General features: G+C 42.5%; 1 protein-coding gene across 2 annotated transcripts in view; it reads right to left on the bottom strand.

Moving 5' to 3' along the window:
- LOC117255211 (slit homolog 1 protein-like) overlaps positions 1–24,331 on the bottom strand; it is a 118,070-nt gene extending 93,739 nt beyond the window's left edge. For both annotated transcript variants that reach the window (XM_033623877.2, XM_033623876.2), the window contains exons 1-4: positions 23,596–24,331; positions 2,291–2,362; positions 1,126–1,197; positions 935–1,006 (exon numbers count right to left, since the gene is read on the bottom strand). In XM_033623877.2, the coding sequence (XP_033479768.2) occupies positions 935–1,006; positions 1,126–1,197; positions 2,291–2,362; positions 23,596–23,849 (470 nt within the window). In that variant the 5' untranslated portion in view covers positions 23,850–24,331. The remainder of the gene's footprint in view (positions 1–934; positions 1,007–1,125; positions 1,198–2,290; positions 2,363–23,595) is intronic.
- Positions 24,332–25,057: the final 726 nt, after the last annotated feature.

Consider the following 25,057-nt stretch of genomic DNA (forward strand, 5'->3'; position numbering starts at 1 on the left):
TGTGTCTTTTTAGACACCAAACGTGGGTGTTTTGTAGCAACCAGCTGCTGTTTTTTAACTGTGAATGGAGCTACAAAAAGAGGGTGTTTGACCTATACATTGCCAGAAGGGACTGTGCCAGCAAAACCAGGTATTTTAAGCCAAAGCATGATCTTTTCCTAACCAAAACCAAGTGGTTTTTGTGCCTTAACCTAACCACATCTTAACCTCAGCATTCTTGAAACACAAAGTTTCAACCTATCTGTTACATTAAAGCATACAAATGTAACTTATCCGTGGTTTGCAGAAAAGTACGCCAACATTTTTCCTGGCGTACGACAGAGAGAGTGAAGTAAAAAGTACAGCAGAGTTTGTGTATTCGTGCTGAGCCATCATGGTACAAGGGTCATGTTCTGGTGTAATCAGAACCAAAGTTCAAAAGCACAATTAATCCTAACCCTGACCCGACCGGAAACTTTGAGGTTAGCACAACACTGCACACCACGTTTGGGTGATTTGAATATTTTAATATAGTCAAGGTGGAACGAACTGAAACACTCCTCCCAATATTTTACTTTTAATTATTTTACTTATTTTTGATTTCATAGCATAAGAAATGATGATGATTCAGTTTTGTAGCCTCTTGTGACCCTTTGCCATTGAGGAAAGCTGTTGTTCAGTGTTCATACAATGTAATACACAAGCAGAATGAACAAAATACTCTCAGTTCCCCGCAAAACAATTTAGTCTCTTTGACATCTGCACTACTGTTTGTTTAAAATAAATGAAAAGAAACATATCCATATGCTTTTGGATTTTTTTTCTGCTGTACCGTACTTGCACCGAACCTTGACTTCTCTGTAATGTTTCACCCCTAGAGTATAGGGATCAGAAGTTAGATTTAGAATAGAGGGAAGTAAAGGACAGAAAGTATGCAGAGCTTTTGGAGACTCACAGTCGAGACAGGCCTTCGTTCTTCTGAAACAGGAGCTCTGGAAGTTCTCTCAGACGGTTCTTGTTGAGGCGGCTGGATGGACAAAAAAGAACTCTGAATTAAAAAACTTGCAGCGTAAATGTTACAGTTAATTTAGTGAGAGTCACCTTCATACTATACGTATTTGTGAATGTGTCAGTGTGTGCTCTCACAGTCTCTCCAGCTCCTTCAGTTCATCAAAAGCTCCTCTCTCAACGTTACCGATCTGGTTCTCCATCAGATGACTGCAATAAAAAAAGACAAAAAATAAATAAATAAAAAACACTGCAACATAAATCATAAATGCAATTTGAATCATATCACCATCCATCAACATGTCCTCATATCTTTTATTTTTCTCAACATTATTCAAGCACATAATTTTTATCCTTAGTAAAATATCAGGATGTATTACAACAAACATCGGTGCATTAAGTTAATTAAACTAATAATGGCAAGATGGTGGCATCAATTAGCCATTTTGTAAACTCATTTTGTGGAGACATTGCATAAAGAAACTGAGTCTTTGCACAAGTCAAAAGACAAAATGTAACATCCTTCACCTTTTCATTAATCATATTGAAAAACCAAAGCGCCAACACACATTATTTCTCCCACTGTTGCTGCTGGGATCTGTACACTTGATAAATACACTCCACAGACTCCCACATAATAAACCACTGGTGTAACACTCAATCCCCTCCTGACAGCAGTGAGCCCCGGGCTCCCAGCAGGCTGCTAATCTGTTCTGAGCAGGCCTCCGGAGATGTCATTAGTTCCTGGCATGTCATCTTTTTAACACCTCGTGTCCATCACTGACACTCAACACAGTCCCAGTCTTCAGGTAAACGCAGGAAACCATCAGTGCAGCCTCTCCCAGAGGGCACTGTGTTTCCAGGTCAAAAGGTCGCAGATAAACCCCTCCCTGTTGTAAATTTGACTGACACTGACACCAAACAAGCACCTCTGGGTGGCTCATGTGTCACTAAAGCATCATTCTGTTCCCTCTGGCATTCGGTGGCACCGCAGCCATGATTCCCACATTCCTACGAGACCTAAGACTCGTAGGAAGCAAAGAAATGTGGGAAAGAATCTCTGCTGAATACATAAAAGCTGTTGCCCCGCCAACAAAGAGCCTGACAGCTGGGAGAGAAGGTCAGGCATCTTTATTCTACAGAAATGTAACTGGAAGAACAACAGCAAAGAATTGGCTACTGACTTAAAACTGTTGCATTTATTTAAAGATATTCTGGACAACAGTAATGTGTAAAAGGAAACTTTGCTGAATGACAAATGAACTTTGATGTAGTTGAAGGAATGAATGTGGCAGTGACTTACAGGACTCTGAGGTGCTTGAGGCCAGAGAAGTCTGCCTTGGTGATGACGGTCAGATTGTTTCCGTTTAGATCGCTGAAAAAAAAACAAAATAACAGCAGATTATAGGACAGGAAGTAAACTGAGCACAGAAGTCAATATCAGTACATTCAAATAATCAATGGCAGTGCAGATGCAAGATGGAACAAAGAAGGGTCTATGTTGTCCTAAATACAATGTAATCTTTAAGAAGTTAACGTCTGTATGACAATATTAAATGGCTAACTTAGCTTGAGCAGTTTATGTTTTTATTTGTACTGGGCATCTTCCATAATGACCACAATACAGCGCTGCACATGGACAGTAAGTTGACATTGATACAGGCTGGCTGTTGGAGGGTTTTAGAACCCACTTCCACTCCTCACTAGTTGGTTTGGGACAGCACTCAATGTGGCGGACCCTCCGCTTGAATGCAGAAACAGAGTGAAACTAAGTAGGGAAAGGGTTGTTTGGGAAAGGCGCTTGCAGTTCCAGTGTTAGGGCCATTTCATAGTTGACACACGCAACACAAGGAAGCGACGCGAGCAACGCACTTCCTTTCATAGGCAACACATTAAATGCAAGTGACGTGGGCAACACTTGACAATTGCAATACATCGCTCACGCAATGGGGGTAGCAGAGTCACCGGTACATTCTGGGTGATATTCATATTTGATAGTCAGATCAAAATGGCTACTGAAGAGGAGTGCATTCTGATGCTACTTTTGAATCGGCGTCAGCAAAAAAATCAGGCAAAACGCAAGGATAGGCCTAGAAGGTGGTACGTTCGTCCTCTGAATTGCAGCAGCGACTGGTTGACTTCTTCCACTTCTTGTGTGCACGTCCGAATTTGTCCCTCACGTTCTTCCACTCTTTTTTTACTGTTTTGATGCTCTTTCCCATTGCCATTGCTATCACTTTCAAGCATTTTCTACTGCTATTTTATTAGAGTGCAGGAAACTAGAACTGTCATATAAATGGGGGTGTGCCCATACGAGTTCGCAAAGTTTTTCCTCCTCGCCCGCCATATTTTATACCTGATTCTTCTGTGAATAACAAAAAGTGGTTAATTTCAAGTATGTCGTTTGCGTTATTACTCCTGCTGGCAATGCATGGTATTACACGCGTCGCTGCGCCGCATATCAAAAACATATTTTGAGACGCAAGCACGCATCATGGCGGTCAATGCATCTCGATGTGTCCCAATACGTTTGCATCGGTGTGCCTTTGCGTTGACTATGAAACAGCCCTTAAGTGAAGTAAAGATACTGTTATGTCAATGCAGTCTGGCTTGATAGAGAGTTTCCTAACAAATTCCACGTGACCCAGGGTGAGATATTGATATATGAATTAGGGATGGGCATTTTAAGTAATTTCCATATTTGAATACTCAAGTACTTGCAAAAAATCAAAAATCAAATGTGAGAATAGGGTCCAAAATGAACAACCAAGCAAAAATGTGAGGGAGAGTTTTAGTTCTAGTTCTTTTATGAACATATTATCGTACAGTACTGAATTGTTTGACTTTATATGTGTGCATACATTGCTGCTTGTATCTTTGAAGTTGTCCTTCGCCATTCTGCCTGTAACGTTAGATCAAGTGATGTCCGACTGTAAAAGTTGAACGTTATCTGCAGCTGCATAGATGTATCATGTTTGGAAAGATGGATGAATCCGTGCAGATACGTTTTTCTTTTACTAAGAAGAAAAAAAAGTGTGATTATTCTATACATTTGATGAATACTGACATCTGAATTGAGAACTCGAGTACTCATGCCTAAAGGTGTGGACACACCAAACCGACATCAAAGAACTAGCGGCGACGAAAGCCAACTGTTGCGTCGTCTACGTCGCCTCATGTTGCCCTGTGTCAGTTGCATTTGAACACGTTACACTACACGGACTACATCCGACGGCCAAGTAGCACGTACGTTCTGCGCCTGCGTGAGAGAGAGCGGAGTGAGAGAGTGGTACATCCTGTCAGCCGAGGGGTTTCCTATCTGTGCAGCCGAGCACCGCAGCATCTCCATGGACTATTACGTTCAGACGCTCCCGGTGTTTCCTCTGCAGGCTCCACTTCACTCAGCTGCCCAATAAACCCGCTGCTTCTTTCCACTTTAACCCGAATAACAAACCAGGGCTCAGTGCTCCGGTTGGATCCAAACGGAGAGCCGGGGCTAGCTCAGAGACTAGCAGAGGCTAACTGGCTGTGCTTCCCTCCAGTCATGCTGCGGCTAACGCTCCGCTAGCCGCTCCCAGCTAGCTCCGGTTTGTTATTCAGGTTAAAGTGGGAAGAAGCAGCGGATCTGTCGGGCAGCTTAGTGAAGTGGAGTCTGAGGAGGAAGCACTGATTAGCCCCGGTTTCACTACAGGCAGATTCACTCGCTACAGGGGCGAGGAAATAAAACCTGAACAGCTAGCCAGAGTGATGTCTCTCACTGACAAGCTCCACTGCCGACTCAACATGCTCAATCAGCCGAAAAGCCACCAATGCCGAAGTGCCAACGGTGCGGGACACACCGCAAAAACTAGGCCAACAGACGCTCACCGACGGCCCGACTTTGGTCGACGGCCGACCATCGGCTTGGTGTGTCAGGGTCTTAATACTAAAAGTGTAATAAAAGTGGGATTCTAGCAGCAACGTTGCCAGATGAACAGATATCAGCCTCAAGATCTAATTTATTCTGAAAGTCCAATTTGATGATGATGCTTTTATGACTCATCAGCTGCTGTGGTCTGCAGCCAAAAAGTAAACTTCTGCCCTGATTTGTGACGCAAAGACGGCAGATTAAGCTCCAGTGGAACTTTCTACTCCACAAAAAGTAAGATCTTTCCATGAATTTATACTGTAAAAATATCCCTGTACTGTACAGCACATTGTCTCTGCTCTTTGATGTTATTCTCACTCAGTTTGCAGAGAAGAAAGTATTTTCAGTGGGAGGTCACTTTGAGGACAATCTACTTTTTTTTTTTTTTACTGTAAATCCGCCAACGTCAGCTTAAAGTTGCAAGAAAACCAAGAAAACTGTCTCTCCCAGACTTTTTTTTTTCAGATGTACAGTATGAGATTCCTTCAAAGTTGTAACAGCTACTGTTTAACAAGAGTATCATGTTCCTCCTTCACTCACACGCTCTCTGTTTAAAATTTACTACTGTTGCACTCATTCCAAGTCACTCATGGTGGAGGCTACAGAAAGTTTCCAGCCATTTTGAATACACACTTTAAGTATAAACTGTTCTCAGTGTGTGTTATGTGATATTGTACTTAGGCAGGCCCTCTTTTCAACACAGTCATAGAGGCTGCTCCTAGCGGGAGGGGTTTAACCCTATGACCTCATTGTCTACATTGATTGACAGCTGTGAAGAAAGAGAGGGGATGATGTCACTCTTCCCACGAGGCTTTGTGGAAGGAGAGGTAAGCTGAACCCTGTGCACGTACCTGTATGTGTGTATGTGTGTGTGTTTGTGTGGAGTGTCGTGTTACTGTAGTACTGTAAAGGGTGGAGCAGAGTGTGACCTTGTCCTGTCCTGTATAACAGAGAAAGACAGAGTAAGATGGAGAGAGAGTGGATGTTGTGGTTTGGGTGTGTGAACCGGATCTATACTTCACCGATGGAAATGCAAAGAAAACACCTGGCAAAGAATAATGATAAGTTCATAATAGAAAATGAGCCCCACAAAAAATAAAGCGATTGTGGTCTCAGATTCAGCTTTCAAGAGTTTAGTTTCTCCTCCATGGAGTTAACAACAACTAAATTATTTTTTTAGCTGCGACCAGAGGCTCTATAGCTTGCTCAGTCAGTCGGTCCACAAAAATTTCCCCACCCTATGATGGCTACAGTTTTAGGAGGCTGAAATTTGGCATGGAGGTCAAGGGCGTGTTTGAAGGTGTGTCCTTGTGTAGATGCCAATTGGCTAAAAAAGGGTGTGGCAATGTGAGTGGCTCTTCGCAAAAAGGGTGCATGACTTCAAAATGGATTCATAGAGTTTGCCCAAGGTTTTGCTGAGTAACTGTTTGTGCTAAAATGGAAAAAAAGGGGCAGCACATGGATGCATTCAAGTACATGGTCGCAGTCATTACGAATTTGCTCTTGTCTTTCCTAAGGTCATGTATACATGTGTACATCCATCACTATTATCATTCCTCCTCTCCGTATTGAACTTTAAAACCAAGTTTGGCCAAGGTTTACTTGAGGCTCCAGCAGTCTGAGTTAGATAATCTTCCAAATCTTCCAAAGTGATATTCTTTTTAGTACAACATCCCTGTTTTTGTTTCCCCAGTCAGTGTTTCCTTGCACAGCTGCTGTGGAAAGATAGTAACACAAGAAGGAATCTTGTACTAAAAAGACTATACACACTTTGTGCTGAAGCAAGTTTGGCCCAAAGTCTGATTTTGCTAGAGCTGCAAGTAAAAATTATAGTGATAAACAAATAATTTCTCATTATTTTTTAAAATGTAAGGTGCTGTATGTAACTCTGGAGGGAGATAGTTGATTATTGAGTCTCATTTGTAGGTTAACAAATATTGACGCTTTTGGTTGGTAGTCAGACCGAACCACCAACCCAAAGCATCAGTATTTGACGTCTGGGAATGAGAATCAACAATAAACTATACTCGTAGTAGTTTTTATTCAAAGCTTTCCACCGTTGCGTAGTGTGCTGCTGACCCATCCTGGTAAGCTACTTCCACCACTGATTGGCGATACTGTATTTTGCAAACAGGAAGTATTAAATTCTCAGTATGCGCACAGCCAGTCCTCTGAAAGAATGCGGGATGCACTGAGGATGCACAACATACATTCAAAACACACAATATAATTACTCATTTTTATCAAAACACACAATATAATTACTCATTCTTATTTCATTTATAACACTACAACCATTTCATTGTATATTGTATATATTTCAGATTGTCTCCTCTACTATTTTATTATTTATTTTATTTTATTGTGTACTTTAATATTTTATTTTATTTATTTCATTGTCTATTTTAGTATCTTATTTATATCTTCATCTTTATCTCTTGTTTCCATTCATGCTGTATTTCTATTTCTACTTTGCACGGAGCATTGGAACAAAAACAATTTCCCCCCGGGGATTAATAAAGTATTCTGAATCTGAATCTGAATCTGAATCATATGTAACCGAAAATGCTGCTAAAAGCAGGTATGTCAGGTATATCAGCACCCAAACTACAGTACTAAAAACTAAATCCCAATGAAAACAATCTCAATATCTTCAACTTCACCATCTCCTCCCACTTTCTGAGGACTCAGCAGGATTGGGAAGTAAAGTAGTACTAGCAGAGATATTGGATAAATCGAGATACCCCACTCAGCTCACTTCCTAATACAGTGACATCAGCGCCACGCCCCTGTGGGAGACTTGCGGCAGCTCTGAATGTATTGTCGTCAATGGTACTAGTCCATACCCACTGAGTACAGCATACCATACCATGACTTAGTCATACCAAAAATTAGGAAAAAAAAAAAAAAACCCAAAACATTTGGCCCAGCAATCAGTCGCATTTTAGCCATTTTTAAGCATTTTTCTGTTGTTATAGCGCCACCCAGTTGCCAATTAGAGTTAAATTTCTCCAGTCACCTTGAGGCGTCCTGTTCTACATATCTACCAAGTTTAGTAATAATCCATATGGGCCTAGATAAGAAATTAGCTCTCTAGCGCCCCCATTTTGTTTGATGGGGTCAATAATGGAGGGGTCCCCTCAGATTATGTGTGCTCATATGCCTACAAAGTTGCGTGGTGATGGGTGAAACCCTTGAGATGTTATACACCTTTATGTGATGAGCCACGCCCTCCGCAATATTCATTGCCTTATAGAAGCTCAGTTTTAGTAAGTTTTCCAACTTTTGCCAAGAGGGAACTTTAGATATTGGTCCCTAGATTATGTTCACCCAGTTTCATGCAGATCGCTCAAACTTCCTAGGAAGAGATCCATTTGAAGTGTTTTTCAAAGAATTCAAAATGGCGGAAAATCTATATAAGCGGAAGTTATGGGTTCTTGAGGCAAATGTGTTCCTCATGAGGAGAGGCATCTCTGTGCAAAGTTTCATGTCTCTACGACATACGGGGCATGAGATATGCCCATTCAAAGTTTGACATTTCAATCGGTTGCTATAGCGCCCCCCTTTGGCCAATTGATGTAATATTGCTTCATTGGCATCCTCCCATGACCCTCTACCACTGTGCCAAATTTCACATGGATTGAAATTTGATAAAGTCAGTGAGGAGAAAAAGGTGGAACAGACACATACAGACACACACAGACAGAGTTTTCGTCATTATATAGTAAGATAAAAAGCAGGATTCCAGTGATGCACAAAAATAAGTTTCATTCTTCTCTGCAGCGAATTGGTGCAGTGACAACTTCTGCCTCCTGTCAATGATGCATTGACAATGGACGGACAATATTGTTGGGTTTTAGCCAAAAAAACTGGTAGAAAGTCATGGCACTTTGTGTTGCTTCGGCACAAACAGCTGAAGCTGCTAAAGAAAGCACAGCCACACTCTCCATTAAGTAATTGCTCTGCACAATGTCACAAAAGCTGATACAGCAGATTGCTGCACTACAGTGAAGACTATGACATTAGAAGGTAGAGAATGTTTAAAGGTGAAATAATCTCATCCCACTGGAAGAAAATAATATTTTGCGGGGTCTTACAGTCTGAAGATGGAGGAGGAGGTGGTTCTGAGAAACTGGGGGGAAAGCAGAAGCAGGGGATTGGCTGGGACAGTGGGAGGGAAGGATGGATGTAGACAGGTTGTGGCGGGGGGTCCAGAATCACTCCCTGAGTGTGTGTGAAATTACCCTGACAGTTAGATCGCACAGGCAAAACAAGCATGAGGAGGGAGAGAGATGTACAGCAAGCAATGATTGTACTGTCATACGATGTAAAAGCATGTATAGATGCTGAGATGGACACCAAGTCTGAACACATTAGCTGCTAATCACAAAATTCTCATAAGGTTTATATTTGGGGTATAAGGACGAGCAGAGACACGAGGGAAGAGATGAACACAAACACAGCCCTGATGAGGCGTGGTTAATCAAGTTTTGTGCAGCATGGCGGGGTCAGGGGTCAGCTGAGCGACAGACTCCCCTCGAGTGGCGACTCTGCCAAACAATAGCTCATTAAAGCAGAACGCGTCTCACACACACACACACACACACACACACACACACACACACACACACACGCACACACACACACACAGCCTTAGTGGGCAGTGAGGCAGTTGATACGCTCAGCTCTGCTCTCCACTGTTAGATCTGACATGCAAGGAGAGCAGGACGAGGGTGACGGAGTAAGATGATGAAATACGTGGTGTGGTTCGAGAGGAAGAAAAATAGATTAAAGACGTACAGTGATTAAAGGCATTGATCCTCAAGTAGAGCTGGTTATCACCCCTTAATGATTCTTGAGTGCCAGCAGAAATTTGTCAGAGGAGTTGAGTATCAACATCTGTCAAGTATCAGAAGATTTCTGATCTAAGTCCTTGTTTATGTTAAGATGCCATTAAACACCGATGCCTTGAAAATTTTTGCTCATTTTTCTCAATGAAAAAGATTTGTATTTGTATAAACACTTGTTTGCAGTCCTTAGCCTAAGGTATACATACATCCCTTTCCTATATACACTTGCCTTGACTCAGTATGACTTGGTGCGTCAGCCCAGCGCGGCACAGATTTGCATCTCCATACAACAGGGCTACCCGCTTGAAGGTATGTCTTTAACTAATGATGCGCTTGTCTTGAGTCAATGACATTTAAAAGCACACCCTCTTTAGCGCCATTTACCACTGTACTGTGCAACGGTTGTTGGTATAGAGTTACTTATCATCATGGATTTTCCGGCTGTTGTTACGATTTTGCTCAGCAGTTGAAACTTATGAAGCTGAAGCTAAGTCTTGCCATACCAGCAGAGGCTATTTAAACATGTTGCTGAATCGTCTCTAAATAATGACAAAGCCCATCTGATGTCACCACCACCCACTTCAAGGTGGTCTGACAAGCTTTTAGCCGACTTCTGAGATGGCCCATCTTGGGCATGACTCTGCAAAACTTGGCACATTTAAACTAGTAATGCAAATCAACGTGGTTTCACTCAGCGTGGCTAACAATGCCAATGAAAAAGCCATATGATAGTCCCTCCAGGATGTTGCAATGTTGGATTCGCACCATTCATTCATTTTCTGTAACCGCTTATCCTGTTGGGGGTCATGGGAGGGCTGGAGCCTACCCCAGCTGACACTGGGTGAGAAGCAGGGTACACCCTAGACCATTCACGCTCTCTATCACACCTATGGACAATTTAGAGTCACCAGTTAACCTGCATGTCTTTGGACTGTGGGAGGAAGCCGGAGTTACCGGAGAAAACCCACGCTGACATGGGGAGAACTCCACACAGAGAGGCTACCCCTCCCTGGAGTTTGAACCTGGAACCCTCTTGCTGTGAGGCGACAGTGCTAACCACTGTGCCACACAATAGTTAATGCTAATTCAGCCAATCCCTGTGAATTCTGCGCAACCTTCCAATTTCATCCAATCACTGCAATTTTTAAGAAAATTTCACAACCATCACAAATAGATTCTAATTCTGTGGGAAACAATGAATGCTCATAATAATAAGCTCCAAATCTAAGACAGCATTGCAACTATTTTTGCAATTTCCGCAACTTGAATTGCAATTTTTTTAGAGAGGCTGCCATAAATGAGGTATTTCAGGCCGCTGTGAGGGTCCAAAGGACAGAGGGATGTTGTATGCTGTAAAGCCCTGTGAGGCAAATTGTGATTTGTGATATTGGGCTTTATAAATAAAATTGATTGATTAATTGAACAATCCCAAAAACCTTCTGCAAAATCCTGGATGGACTGATCGACTTAAGTATAACCAACCTGGTGCAGACAGAAGGTTGGTTACAGTGCAAGTCGCAGAAAGTTAAATAAACCAGGTATGAGCCTCTTCCCATCTTTTTGTTGTATATGTGGAACATATAACCCAGTTCTTCCATATCCCTGTATTCTGATTGGGTATAATGGGGGGGGGGTCCACATTTCTAATCTAAAAATAAAAATGAAATCTTTAAAAAATATCTACGCCTACATAGGATTGTAACTTCAAAGAAACCAAAAAGGAAATATAATACGTGTCTTCAAAGCGGTCAAAAATAAAGGCCCAAATATCAGCACACAATATTGGCCGTTGATCGCCTCCATCCATATCTGCTTTTCAAAATCATCACACATAGAGAAGCAGTGCAGTAGGATACATTTGATAGCATCCATGTGGCCAATCGATGCAAATGGCTCATTTTAATCTGCTAATCAATTGAGCATGATACAGGATTGTGGGATGCTGAGACGAGTCAAGTATCAAAATACATACACACACGTAGCATCATCCTTTCCACACAACCACAGTACAGAGCAGTAATAAACAGTCTCAACTCGTCTGAATAGACGAATATAGAAACCCAACACTTTTCTTTGCTTACTACACAGCGATCCAGTTCAATCTGAAACCTTCATGTAATGCATCAAGTGCATTTGTTTTGTTGACTTCCACCCTGTGCGGCTACAACAAATGGCCGAAGAACTGGCTTGTTTTAATGAACAGAGTTTGGAAATTGAAAACAAATCAAATTCAAGTGCTTGCAAATTCAGTCAGTTTCAGTTTAGGACTGTTTGGCGTCAGCTTTTTTATTTCTGGTCGTCATTAGTGTACACAGCTGGCTACCAGATGTCAACACATGTCTGCCAGTGGTCGTACAGATCACAAATACACTTCGGTTTTTGTTTTGTTTTTTAGTGCAGATTGAGGAATGAAATTTACAATTAAACTTGGGATTTCTTAAGATAAGATAGGAGGTCTGAGAGGGGATAGAACACAGCCTTTAGTTAAGGAATTGCTTCTGTAAGAGGAAGACAGGACTCTTGCAATCTTTGAAAGAGGTTGGTTTCTGTAGTTGGTTTGGATTCAGTCCTGACAAGACCACAATGCAGGTCTGGTGAAAGTAGACTGATCCATGACCCTAATCACATTAAGATCTTGGTTAGTTAAATCCAGCTTTCAAAGGGCAGGAATCTCAAACAAAGTCAAACAAACCAGAGGGCAGAAATCAATTGAGACCATGCTGACTGCTCCAAATGACCATTTGTATACCAGTTACTCACTGCGTGCCATGTTTTTTTCTAGCATGCCACTTGCAAGCATTCTGCATGAACTGATTAGGGGTGGCGATCAGTGCTGGGCAGTAACGCGTTACACTAATGACATCATTTTTTTCCAGTAACAATAGTGCAGCTAATTACCAATGAAATTTCAGCAATATAGTACAATTACTCCAAAAACAAGCAACTTGTTACAACGTTACTTTTGTTATCACAACATTAATGACTTGAAATACAACAGTCACATCAGCTGACTCATTTAGTGATCGTAAAATTACTTTATTATTCATGTCACGAAGCAGCAAGCTAGATGAAAACGCTTACCTTAGCGGCTGAAAATATTCCTATTACTTTGATTTTGTCTGAAGGAAAGATGACAAGAGCACTGTTGCTGCAGGTAGTCGGACTAAAACTCTTTCCACTGTGAAAAACACCCTCAAACCTCTGGTCTGAAACACCTGGGTTACTACGACAGACAACACAACAGCGCGAAGCTCCTTGAAATATACCCCACTAAAGGTAAGCCCTCCATGGCCGCAGAGGTCGGCTGTAGCCCTACACTGGCTAAACAAACAAAACTGGATTTTAATCATGGACAGCTGCAGCTACAAAGAAGTGATGAAGCTTGTGGTTTGATATGTGGTGGATGAAATCTTGCTTCATGAGTGACTCCCCATCTCGCGGGCAGAGCCTCAGGAAAATACTGGTCACAGGCAACTGAAGACCCCCAGGTACACAGAAGCTATCTAGCCTTAGCTACACTTAACAGTGATTACCCTGACGTTCACACTGTGGCACACACCTCAGTTTTGGGGAGACACACAATTACCAATTTTATGGAGTGTAATGGAAAAGTAATTTTACACAACTCAGGCAGTGTAATCCAAGTCTCAATTCTCCAGTCGTATGCTCAGACCTTCCCAAACACATGCATTTTTGCTTAAACATTATTATTTAAAACACATCAGTACGAACACACTTTGTGTTTGAATTCTGCTCAAGCAGAGCTCATGTACAGGGTGCACCAATTGTAGGCGAAGTGTTTCAAATTGTAACATTGCATGTGTTTGGGAAATACTGAGCGTATGACTGGATATATGAAGCTTGGATTATACTGCCATGAGTTGTGTAAGAGGTTGTAAATGGCTGCTTTCATATAGTTTTGCTGTTGTTAAACGTGGTCCCTGATGACTTCGATTCATGAAGAATGTTCGCCTTATTTGGATTTTCTGTTCATCGTGGAAGCATGGGAGAAAAACAAAGTTTTCTTCATATATTCAAAGTAAGACACAATGAGTAATTGATATACAAATGGTCATTTTGCAGATGAAGTATACTTATTCAGAGCACTTTGTTGCAACCCTGGGGTGGTTCCTGTCTTTGTTTGGTCATATGAGAATAGAGCAATCAGTACAAGATGTGACTGAGCAGGAGGTTTCTCAGGACCTTTCCAACCAGCCCTGGAGTGCTTCATTTGGACCAAGATCTGACCATGACTAATATCCCTCCCAGACACTTCGTAAATGAGCCAAAGAGTAGCAGCAAATATTCTGCTGCTCTGAACACAGTCATTTCCTGACCAGGAAAGAAAACTACTGAAATCTGCTGCGTGAAATATTACCAAGTCAACACAAGACTGCACTGCAGATGTAAAAGCAATCTTAGTTTTCACCGTCACCTCCCCTCTCCTCCTTCCCTCTACAACACCTCTTTCATATCATCATCCTTCCCTCTTTCACTTCACCACTTCTCCTCTTTCATGTTCACCTCCTCCTCTTTCTCCTCTTCCCCTGACAGCCTTAAACAACTATTCCTCCCTGTTCCTCCTCCTCCTCTTTCTTGTCCTTCTCCTCCCTTCTCCTGTTCACTCTGCTCATTACATCTTTCTCCCCAGATGCAGCACAGTGGATGTGACTTATATTAGCGACCACACACACACACACACACACATTCAGGTCTAATGACACTTCATTAGCGGCATCTTTCCCACTGAGGGGCTGCGGGGGAAATGGTAAGATGATTATAAGAGATGGACAGAGAAAGAGACAGAGGGAGACGCTGAGGTGGCAGTCATTGCTAATGAAACTGAGAAACGAGGTGTGTGTGTGTGTGAGAGAGACACTAGGAGGGGAGGACTGAGAAGTGATACTGAAACAGAAGACAATAATTCAGCTACTGGCATAAAAAAAATGGCTACTTTACAACTACTCCATATTTAAATGTATTCAACTTCATAACAGCTGGTGTCTTCCCACTGACACCTGGTGGAATCTAGGACCACTGTAAGTTTCCGTTCAATCCTCAGAGCCTCACAGCACTGAAAAAACACATTTGAAAATCTAACATCAGCATGTGTTTACAGAGACAATGTCCAGGTTACTCAGGGCCCTGACACAATAAGGTGACGATCAGCCGTCGGTAAATGTTGGGCATCTGGTGCTCGGGTTTTGCAGTGTCCCACAGTGTTGGCACTAGTCAGCCCTTGTTGGTTATTTTTTGTTTAATTCAGCATGATGAATTGCTGGTGGAGCCCGTCGGTGAGAGAAATCCCCTTGATTGGCAGTTCAGCTCAGTGCTCGAGAAGATAAACAAAAGTGAGGAAAGCAAACACACCACTAAAGTCAAGAGGGCGTGAGATCGAAACACACTTGTTATATTAGCAAGATTATTTTTTTAGCCATTGAGCTCTGTAGTAGAAACATTTCATAATCGTTTGTGTTATTTTTCGGAGGCACACAGTAAATATGCTTTGTTCTTTCAACACTGGGTTGTGTCGTTACTGATGCTAACTGGTTAACTCCCACCTTGAATCTGTCCTGCTGGTTTCATGTTACCCTTTTTGAGTGACGAATACAGACTACCGCCGCCTGCTGCTATGGAGCGTTATTTCCTTTCACACAGGTGCAGAATATACGTGCCAGTTGGACATTGGCTGTAGTCTTTGCTATGTGTTCAAGTGCAAATCTTTGGCCGAGACACAGGCGATGTGAGGCAATGTAACTGTCGGCCCTGGTTGCCACTAGTTCTTTGACGTCCATTTGATGCGTCTGGGTCTTCAGGATAAACCACAGACCTAACCGTGTCATGTTTCTGATGAGATTTCCAAATAGGCTTTTTAGTGCTTTAGCCATTAAAATAAACAGGTTAGGCCATTTGTTCATTGCAGTCATCACCTGCAAGGCCAGAAATCTTCTGCAATTACAGATCTCGACAGTTATTCTGAATTAAATGATTTAAGAAGCTCAGACTTGTACTTCTTTACTTCAGTTCATCACAAAATTAGGATGATAGAGTACTTCATAACTGGAGCAGAGTTTGGTTTGTTAGTTCTCACACTCAGCTTAAAAGCTGAAAAAAGAAAGATCAACGCAAGTACACATGTAAGTCTAGCATATGCTCAGAAAGACTATTCATTTGAAGTAATCACATATGCATGGGGAACGAATCTTTATAGAACGGTTCGCATGATATCCTACAAAAATGCATACAAAACAGTTGGTATGATATCTTACGAATCAGCGCCCCAAGAATGATGTTATATCCTTAATGTAAGGATTAATGCAAAGTTAGAGAGATTAAGTTTAGGAAAGTAAACATGCTGGGGATGTTCCTTAAAATGACTCAAATTTCACTTCACTTTTACACAGTTCTAAACACACGCCAGTGCACTGATAAGTTGATCGCAGCCTTCCAAAATACATGGGTTATGCACAAATTACTGTCTCATATTACGTTGGATATATATGAATTTGGATGCATTATTTTTCATAGGAAAATGTGTGGACAGTTAATGAGAACAGCCTCTAATGATCCCCATGAGGTCAACGATTAAATTCTGGGGTTGAGGATATTTTTGGTAAAGGTTAGGTTTAAGGTGTAAAGCATAGGATTTGTCCACTGCAGTTTGTAAACACAACATTCAAAGCTGGCCCCTCCTCCCCAGCTAAACAACACGACGACAACAATAAAAGAGCTTTGTTCACTTAGCATTTCGTCTCACTGTATTTGCATCTCTTCTGCGCTGTGTCCGTCATTTTCGTAGCTTCCTCTTGGATGTGAGCTTATGATCTGGCACCTGGTTGCTACCTTTTTATAAGGTCTATCCTTCATACTCTGTACACAGTTATTGACTGGGGCCCAAAAGCTGACACCCAGGATCTTTTTTAAGGGAAATCCTACTCGTTCTGCCTTTAACTCTCTGGTGCATTAATGTTAAGTCAATGTAATGTCCTCATAAGTGAACAAGTTTGCCCTGTGTGTGTGTGTGTGTGTGTGTTTGTTCTTAACCTTCTCACACTCAATTAGTTGCCTCACTGGCAGTTCCACGTAATGGCACGCACACACACAAATACTTTGGAACACACACATACACGCATAGCTTGATTAATATTTTTGTCAATGAATCATGCCCAATTTATATAATGAGGCATCCAGAAACAGAAATAAACAGAGACAGTGTGTTTTTTCAATTGCTTTCAATTTGCTGTGTGCAGCTCTGACGCTCGCTGGTTCAGCTGTTTATGTTTGAGTAGTGGGTATCCAGGAACTCGGCACTGATGGCGCACACACACACACATCTCTCTCTACCTCAGATACACAAAATAAAACATGAAAGCCCGACACAGACCTCGACCTGCACTTTCTCACAGTCTGCTCTTTCACGTACAAACAAAAGCTGACAGAGTTCATTTAAAGATTTCCTCTTCCCGATTTTGTGTTGAGTTCATTTAGGGTCAGACAATAAGATCTAAGACTGGGAGATGCTTTAGTATCAAACTCACCTGTGGAAAAGTTTTTGTTTGGCTGCTTACTCACACCAGAAACTTTGATTTGTGCATGATTAATCAAGCAACAATACTGAATTGATATGCTGTTTTTTCACAAAACAAATAGCCATTATGTAGAATCAAACTTGAAAGTATTTTTAAAAGCCTGCACTGTCATAAATATAATATTTGTTTATTGAGGACTGAATGAACAGATTGGGGTCTGAAAATTTAACTTAAAACTTTGAAATTTTACCTTTTCTAGCAGGAAAGAGTTTTGCATTTTTAAATTCCATGTAACTTGGAAAAAAAAAAGTAGTTCAAATCTTTACGCACATAATCTAGTCTTGTTTTTACATTATTAACAGTGCTACTGCTACCCAAAGGGATGTACAAAACAAGATATAATTTCCAGTGTAAATAACAAGTACTAGCGGTAGTTACAGTAGCAGGGGTAGTCTTTTAAAGTTTGAAAAACGAGGGTAAATTACCACACTAGTTGTGCTGCTTCTACAGCTAACGCGGAAGTTAGCATCGTCTGGATTCCCTCATCAAAAAACCTATGAGATTTTTCCATTGGGTTTTACTTTACTGCAGAAAATAAGCTCTGTGGCAGCCTGATAATCTTTACAAATTAACACCAGTTTTATGATTATTGAAGCGCGAATGAAATCGCCAGGAGTAAAAACTAACGTCAGGGTATAAATCAACTACACCACGGTCACATGACTTAACATTGCCACCACAATGAAGCTGTAAAGCCGTGGCTGATGTGATGACATTCTGTAGTCCCATTTAGCTACTCATTAGCAACTGCCTTTTTTACGACACAGAGAAGCTTCAAAATTCACGAGTGGGGGATTTAAACGTGAAAATCTCTTGAGCTTGTGTTAACCACAGACCTTGTTTCAGACATCTAACCAAACCCCCCCCCCCAAAAAAAAACACTGACTTCAAGACAAGGGAACTGTAAGAGCAAAAATGCTAACCCATTTCCACGTTTTAAGACTCATTCCAGCACCACTGCTAAGTGAGGACCCAGCTTACTGTAAACTGCACAGCATGCCGCAGTGGAATAAATACAATACCACTTTTGGATACATCTATATATCGACACAAAAGGCCAAGTAATTATAAATTTTTTAGAAAAACTATGCAGTGCAACTGCTGAAGAGGCACAGTATCAGTCTCTAACTGATTTTTTAGTTATTTTTGAGGGACCACTGTGCAATATCAGCAGCTCTATATTTTGGGAATATTTTTACAAAGCTGTCCTCGTTCCTTGTTTATTGTAAACTTTAGTTTAGAGTGTCCTCTTGGAGCAGGAAATAAATACATTTTTTGATGAGTGGCATCATAAGATCATAAAATGACTGCTAAGTAATTGGAAAAACCATTGGCCAGAAGTCCACTCTTCTCTCTAATACCAGTGCGTACACTCATGAACACGTCTTCACACATTTCCTCCCACTCTCTCTTTCTCACACACTTTCCTCTTTTCTCGGCTCAAATAACCATGCTCATCAGGGCCCAAGGGGGCTTCCATTTTTCAGCGTTGCCATGACAATCCAACGAGGAGGGGGTGTTTAGTTTGACTGGTGCAGTCACCTTGATAAATGACCCTCTTATTGCTGCCTGTCTCCCAGGGAATACTGTACACACACTCCGTCTCTCACACACACACACACACACACACATACCACTAACTCTCTCTCCCCCAGTGGCTAGCTGTCCAGCTGACACACACACTCAGATCACTTTACATGCTAATTGGGCGACAAGCCCTTTAACAAATAGCTATTTAATGAGTTTCTCCTCTCCACTGCAGGGCAGAGCCTGTCTGAGTCTACAGGATGGTAGACTGCTGGAGCTCTGGGAGAAGGAAGCCATTCAGAGGTCACACAGGCTGTGTTTACATGCATGGAGTAACCAGTCATAGGTCATTCTCTGGTGCACGTAAAGGGTCAGTTCACACAAATCACAATAATATATGTGAATAATTTGAGATAATTGTCTGATTTTTATCACATCTCAATATGATGAAGTCAAATGAAGCAAAGCACTAAAAAACTTTCCAGGAGCAACGTCTCTGTTACGCTGGATGGTTCACAGATCTCGCTATGAGTTTACATTGGAAGTTATTTTTGCCGAAGGCATAGTCCCTCTGAAAACTGCTTAACAGTGTGTTCTGTAGATTATCCAGAGGACCAGAAACCTTGTTTCTGGAAAAACACTCTGCTGTTCAATATTTCAATGTGATTTTTCACTGTTTCCATCCATCAGTCCATCCAGACTGATATGAATTATATTTCTGTTCATCAAGTACAGATAGAGAACATGCTTTGCCCATCTGAGGAGAGAACAGGGGTCTCACATAAGCCTCCAACAGACTGAGATTTTAGCAATCTTATAAATTTTGTCCAAGCTACAGCATGGGACATGGATCTAATAAACTTGGGGACAACATCTAGTTTGATGTATGCAGACTGTATGATGACAATGCCTACTGAAACACGGGCAATGACGTAAGAATAAAACGCCATCAGCGTGTGTCATCCATCAGCGTTACTAAAGTGGAAAGAGAAAAATGAAAACAAACATGAATCGAGCCCTTGCTATAGTGACATTTATGTGTGTCGATAAAGTCTGAAGAAGAGGAGGAGAAAGTGGACGCAGTCATGGCTGTGGAAAGAGGCCAACTTGGTATGCCAATTTTGCAACGAGAAAAAATGTGCAGAAATTAAAATGTAAAGAAACACATTGGGGTTTTCTGCACATTCTGGCATTCAACCTGTCTTCTTGTTACTCTAACATGTACAAAACAGGTTTTTGATTTGATGCCACAAGGGCTGGGCGTTGTATTAAGCGATTTAGAGAAATGGTAGTTGAACTTTTTTTGTTTTTACTGATTTGAGTACCTCATGTAACTGGTTAAGAATGGACAGAGTTATTTGTTTTTCATTATTCCCTGGGTTTCATATAAACATTACTGAAGTACAACACTCTCTAACAATGGACCAAAGCAGCCTAATTACAGGTGTGATCCCGTGATAATGCCAGGTCACTGTGTCAGTGTCTTAAGGCCCTGACACACCAAGCCTATGGTCAGCCGTTGACCAAAGTCAGGCTGTCGGTGAGCGTCTGTCGCCCTAGTTTTTGCGGTGTGTCCCGTGCCGTTGTCGGCACTTCGCCGTCAAAGTCAGCGGCTTTTCGGCCAATTGAGCATGTTGAATCGGCAGTGGAGCTTGTCGGTGAGAGAGATCACTCTGATTGGCTGTTCAGGTTTTATTCCCTCGCCCCTGTGGCGAGTGAATCTGCCTGTAGTGAAACCAGGGCTAACCAGTGCTTCCTCCTCAGGCTCCACTTCACTCAGCTGCCCCACAGCTGAGTGAAGTGCTTCTTCCCACTTTAACCTGAATAACAAACTGAAGCAAGCTGGGAGCGGCTAGCGGAGCGTTAGCTGCAGCATGACTGGAGGGAAGCACAGCCAGTTAGCCTCCGCTAGCCTCTGAGCTAGCCCTGGCTCTCCGTTTGGATCCAACCGGAGCAACGAGCCCTGGTTTGTTATTCAGGTTAAAGTGGGAAGAAGCAGCGGGTATATCGGGCAGCTGAGTGAAGTGGAGCCTGCAGAGGAAACACCAGGACTGTCTGGATGTAATAGTCCGTGGAGGTGCTGCGGTGCTCAGCTGCACAGATAGGAAACCCCTCGGCTGACAGGATGTACCACTCTCTCACTCCGCTCTCTCTCACGCAGGCGCAGAACGTACGTGCTACTTGGCCGCCGGATGTAGTCCGTGTAGTGTGTTCAAATGCAACTGACAAAGGGCCGTGATTTCATGAAAGACATGCAAGATGACACGTTGTACCAGAGGCCAACCATTGCTTGTGATCTGTAAAAACCTGTGTGATGTGCACAATGCAAAGGTAAATCAACAGGAGGGGCCAAAACTAGGCAAAACAATTTGGACATGCAAGTCTTTTGATTTGGGCCTCGAACTCTGTCCTAAACATAGACTCAGCTGTTTTTGGGGATAAAGTGACAAATGGCTGTGCCAGACATTGATTTTTTGCCCGATGCTGGTCTGATCCCACACCTGTTGGATCGGGCCTGTATCAGGCTGAAAAGGATCCTGGTGCAAAAAGTCAAATATTATGATTTAGTTTTACCTTTCAGAACAAATTACATCGTTCTGCTCCACTATACGAAACTGTACCCACATTTATGCTGATGGTACTTATGTCAGCAGGTGATACAATAGATGCTCAGTTTTTCCACTCTGTCAGTTAGAATTACTTAATACAGCAAAAAACCTTTAGCAGAAGAACAGTTAGCATCAGCGATATAAAAAAGACAAACGAGCAAGTGGGTCTGCAGGCTCAGAGTTTTTTCCAGGCCATTTCTCTTTGACCAGGGGGCCCGAGCCCTCATCCCCGATCATAAAGCTATCAGCCTCAGAGGGGAAAACATCCTCCACGCTACAGTAAACCAGAGAGGAGGAAGGATAATGTATCTCTGCTGGCACCCCTGACAATCATCAATTATTCACACACAGGCACTCTAGAATCTGAAATAAACACACACACACTCACAATGTACAAACACATACATGTTCCTCCTGCACTGAGAGAACCATACAGTACATACACTTTGACAAGGAGAGGAACAGATGGAGTGTTTCCTTATTTATATGCATACAGTAAATGCTGCGATGTTCATTAAGTTTTTTTAGGTTACTAGATTAGATTTTCTAAGGGAAAATCTCCAATACAAATCTTAAGATATGATACTAATACTAAATATTTCAGTCAGTTGTTGTAGAGTTTTACAGCAGTGGGAGTCCATCAGAATCAAACGGCGAGGGTAATTTCTAGAGACGCTGACTTGCACCAACATCAAGCTATCACCAAGAGAAATTCACCACAGAACAGGCAGAGGGACAAATTCAGACACTAACTGTGTCATCAACAGACCACAATGCACTGCATGAAAATTTGGTGTGTTCATGCTGCTTCTCTGGCAGCCACAGGCGCTTACAAGGTAGGTTGGAAATGACAGCTGGTGCATACACGCACTAATATGAACTAAGTGCTCTTTCCTGTGTGCGAGATGTACAATTCATAGAGGTTTCATCAAAATAAGATCAGTAGGTTAGCAATGAGATAATTTCAAAGTTTGAAATAGGGACTTTTAATTACAGCGATGTGTCATTCCTCAAAAGCGGCATGAAAATTGGGTCTGCAATGTCTGAGAATACAGTGTAAAGTAGTTTACTGGCTCAATAAATTGGCTTTTAAGTGCTGCAACGATCACAATTTTTTAAATGTTGGAACACAAAGACAACTTAAGCTATATGAATTCTGTCAGTGATGGCTTCAGTGAGTTGACAGTCTCAAATGTAAAGCTGAAAATATTAATATAGTGAGGTTTATCAGAAAGACACTTTGAAAATAGACTTGTCTTACAGGAACAGAAGCAGATTAAGAGGAACAAAACTAATACAAAACTAATAAGAGATTACATTACATTTCTCTGAATGCTGTGCAGTTTTACTGTACAAGCTGAAACAAGATACAGAGCAGAGTGACACAAGAACAGGGGGAGAGAAGGAGATGATTTTCCTAGCTGATGAGGAATTTGTTCAGTGCATGAAATATGTGGACTGTTAAAAGATGGGGATTCCAAGAAAATTACAGAAATAATAATCGTCTATTTGCAACAGGGAACTATTGCATGAAAGAGCAATGATGCCGCAGACCAGCACTCTGAATCCTGGGAGTCAAGTGGAGAGTCAGAGTGTGTGCTCGTGTGTACGTGCATGCTTGTGTGTGTAATTTGAAGTTAACCAGACTACCGGTAAAGAGAGCTTGAAGGAGCATGAAAAGAGGAGGCACTGTAACAAACCAGAGATGACACACAAGCATGCACAAATACACACACAAAGACACTATGAAATATCTGCACACAGATGATAATGCACTGATAATGAAATCAACCACTGCATACTCATTTTCATCTACTGTACACAAACATGAACCTCCCTCTCTCCTCTCTCTTCCTGTTACTCACACACAAGTTTTACACACATCCATCAGATACATGCATGTTTATTGACACTTGTGAGGACCTTCACACTGTGCCCTATAAACCAAACCTAAACCTAAAACCTGGTCTCAACTATAAACCCAGATTTGAATAGTTCCCTTAAGTGAGGAGCAGTAAAATGCCATCACTTTGAAGGATTTCCCTCATCTATCCACCTGCAAGCATGAGGACCTCAGAAGTACAGAAAAATATGAACACACACGTGGTTGGTGCATGACTACTCACAGCCTCTCAGTCCCTCTGGGGATGTTTCTGGGTATGGAGTGGATCCCCAGGCCATGGCAGTCCACCGTGTTCCCCAGGCAGCTGCAGGGAGCGGGACACGCCTCCACACCTCCTCGTCCTGCCACCAGCGCCAGGATGCCCCACGCCAGCATCGTCCGCAGCCCAGATCGAAGAGCCCGGCCCGGGGCCACTGCCAATGCCGCCGTCCCACAGCCTCCTGACCCAGCTCCATCCCTGCTTCTCCCAGCAGGCATCCTACTCTCCTGCAGCACTCCACCACACTGCAGAAACCAGTCGACAGATCCTATCCCCTCCCAGGGATGACTGACCACCAACACCAGCAGCAGTGCAACCCCCTCCAAAAGTGGACGAAAATGCTTAAAGTACAATGAGTAAAATGCTTAAAGAGGCTGAGACAGACAGCAGCACAGCCAGGTGAAGTTCAGCTTGGACTGAGCGGCTGCAACTTGATGCCAAAGTGGCCTTTCAGAGAGAGAAAGATAGAGAGGGAAAAAAGACAAGTATATCCTCTTCTTCTTCTTCTTCTTGTCCCCAGCTTTAGAGCTCCTTCCAATTGGCTTCTCTTCTTCTACTCTCCTGTGTGTTCTCTGCTCTCCCTCTCTCTCTCTCGTGCAGCCGTACAGTGTGTTTGCCTCTCCCCTCCACTTTTCATTGAGTCATTGTGCACTGAACAGTGAGCCACTAGAAAAAAAAGAAAAGGGGGGGACTCCCTCACTCCCTCTATCTCACACACACACAGAGCAATCATCCATCAAAAGCTTTTACAAATAACAGCACCAAGACTCCTCCCACGCCACCACCCCCCCAGTCACACACGCACATGTACACACACACACACACTCACTCACTCACTCACTCACTCACTCACTCACTCACTCACTCACTCACTCACTCACTCACTCACTCACATACACAGCAGCAGCACCCGGAGTGAACTCACATCTATTCAGTGACAGCAGTAGCGGGAGCCGCCACCTCCAGTGACGGCAGCCTTTTTCTCTCTCTCTTCCCCTCTCCCTCTTTCTGTCTATCTCTCTTGCCCACATGTGCTCTCCTCCCCTGGGGAAGAAAAGAGCCTAAGGCTGCATGGACATGATGAGAAGAGAGAGAAAGAAAGGGAGGGAGAGAGGAGAGGAGAGGAAATCGTGATCACCCTGAAGCATCCGACCGGGAAGCTCCAGCACAAATGTGAGGACTGAAACGGAGAAACAATTTGTGGAGAGAAAAATGAGTAAATGTGAAATAAAAGAAGCAGGCAGGGAGTCCTGCTGTTAAATGAGATAATATTTTTTTGCCACGGCTCAGTGCCAAGATAGCACACCGGGCTGCAGGAACTTGGGTTGCTTGGGGAGGGAGAGAGGGAGGGGGGTTTCTTGTGAGACTGGCATAACTGGAATGCCATAAGCTGCCACAGAGCTTACTCAGAAGTCTATTATGAATT

The sequence above is a fragment of the Epinephelus lanceolatus genome, chromosome 3 (assembly GCF_041903045.1).
Source record: "Epinephelus lanceolatus isolate andai-2023 chromosome 3, ASM4190304v1, whole genome shotgun sequence".
NCBI classification, from domain to species: Eukaryota; Metazoa; Chordata; class Actinopteri; order Perciformes; family Serranidae; genus Epinephelus; species Epinephelus lanceolatus.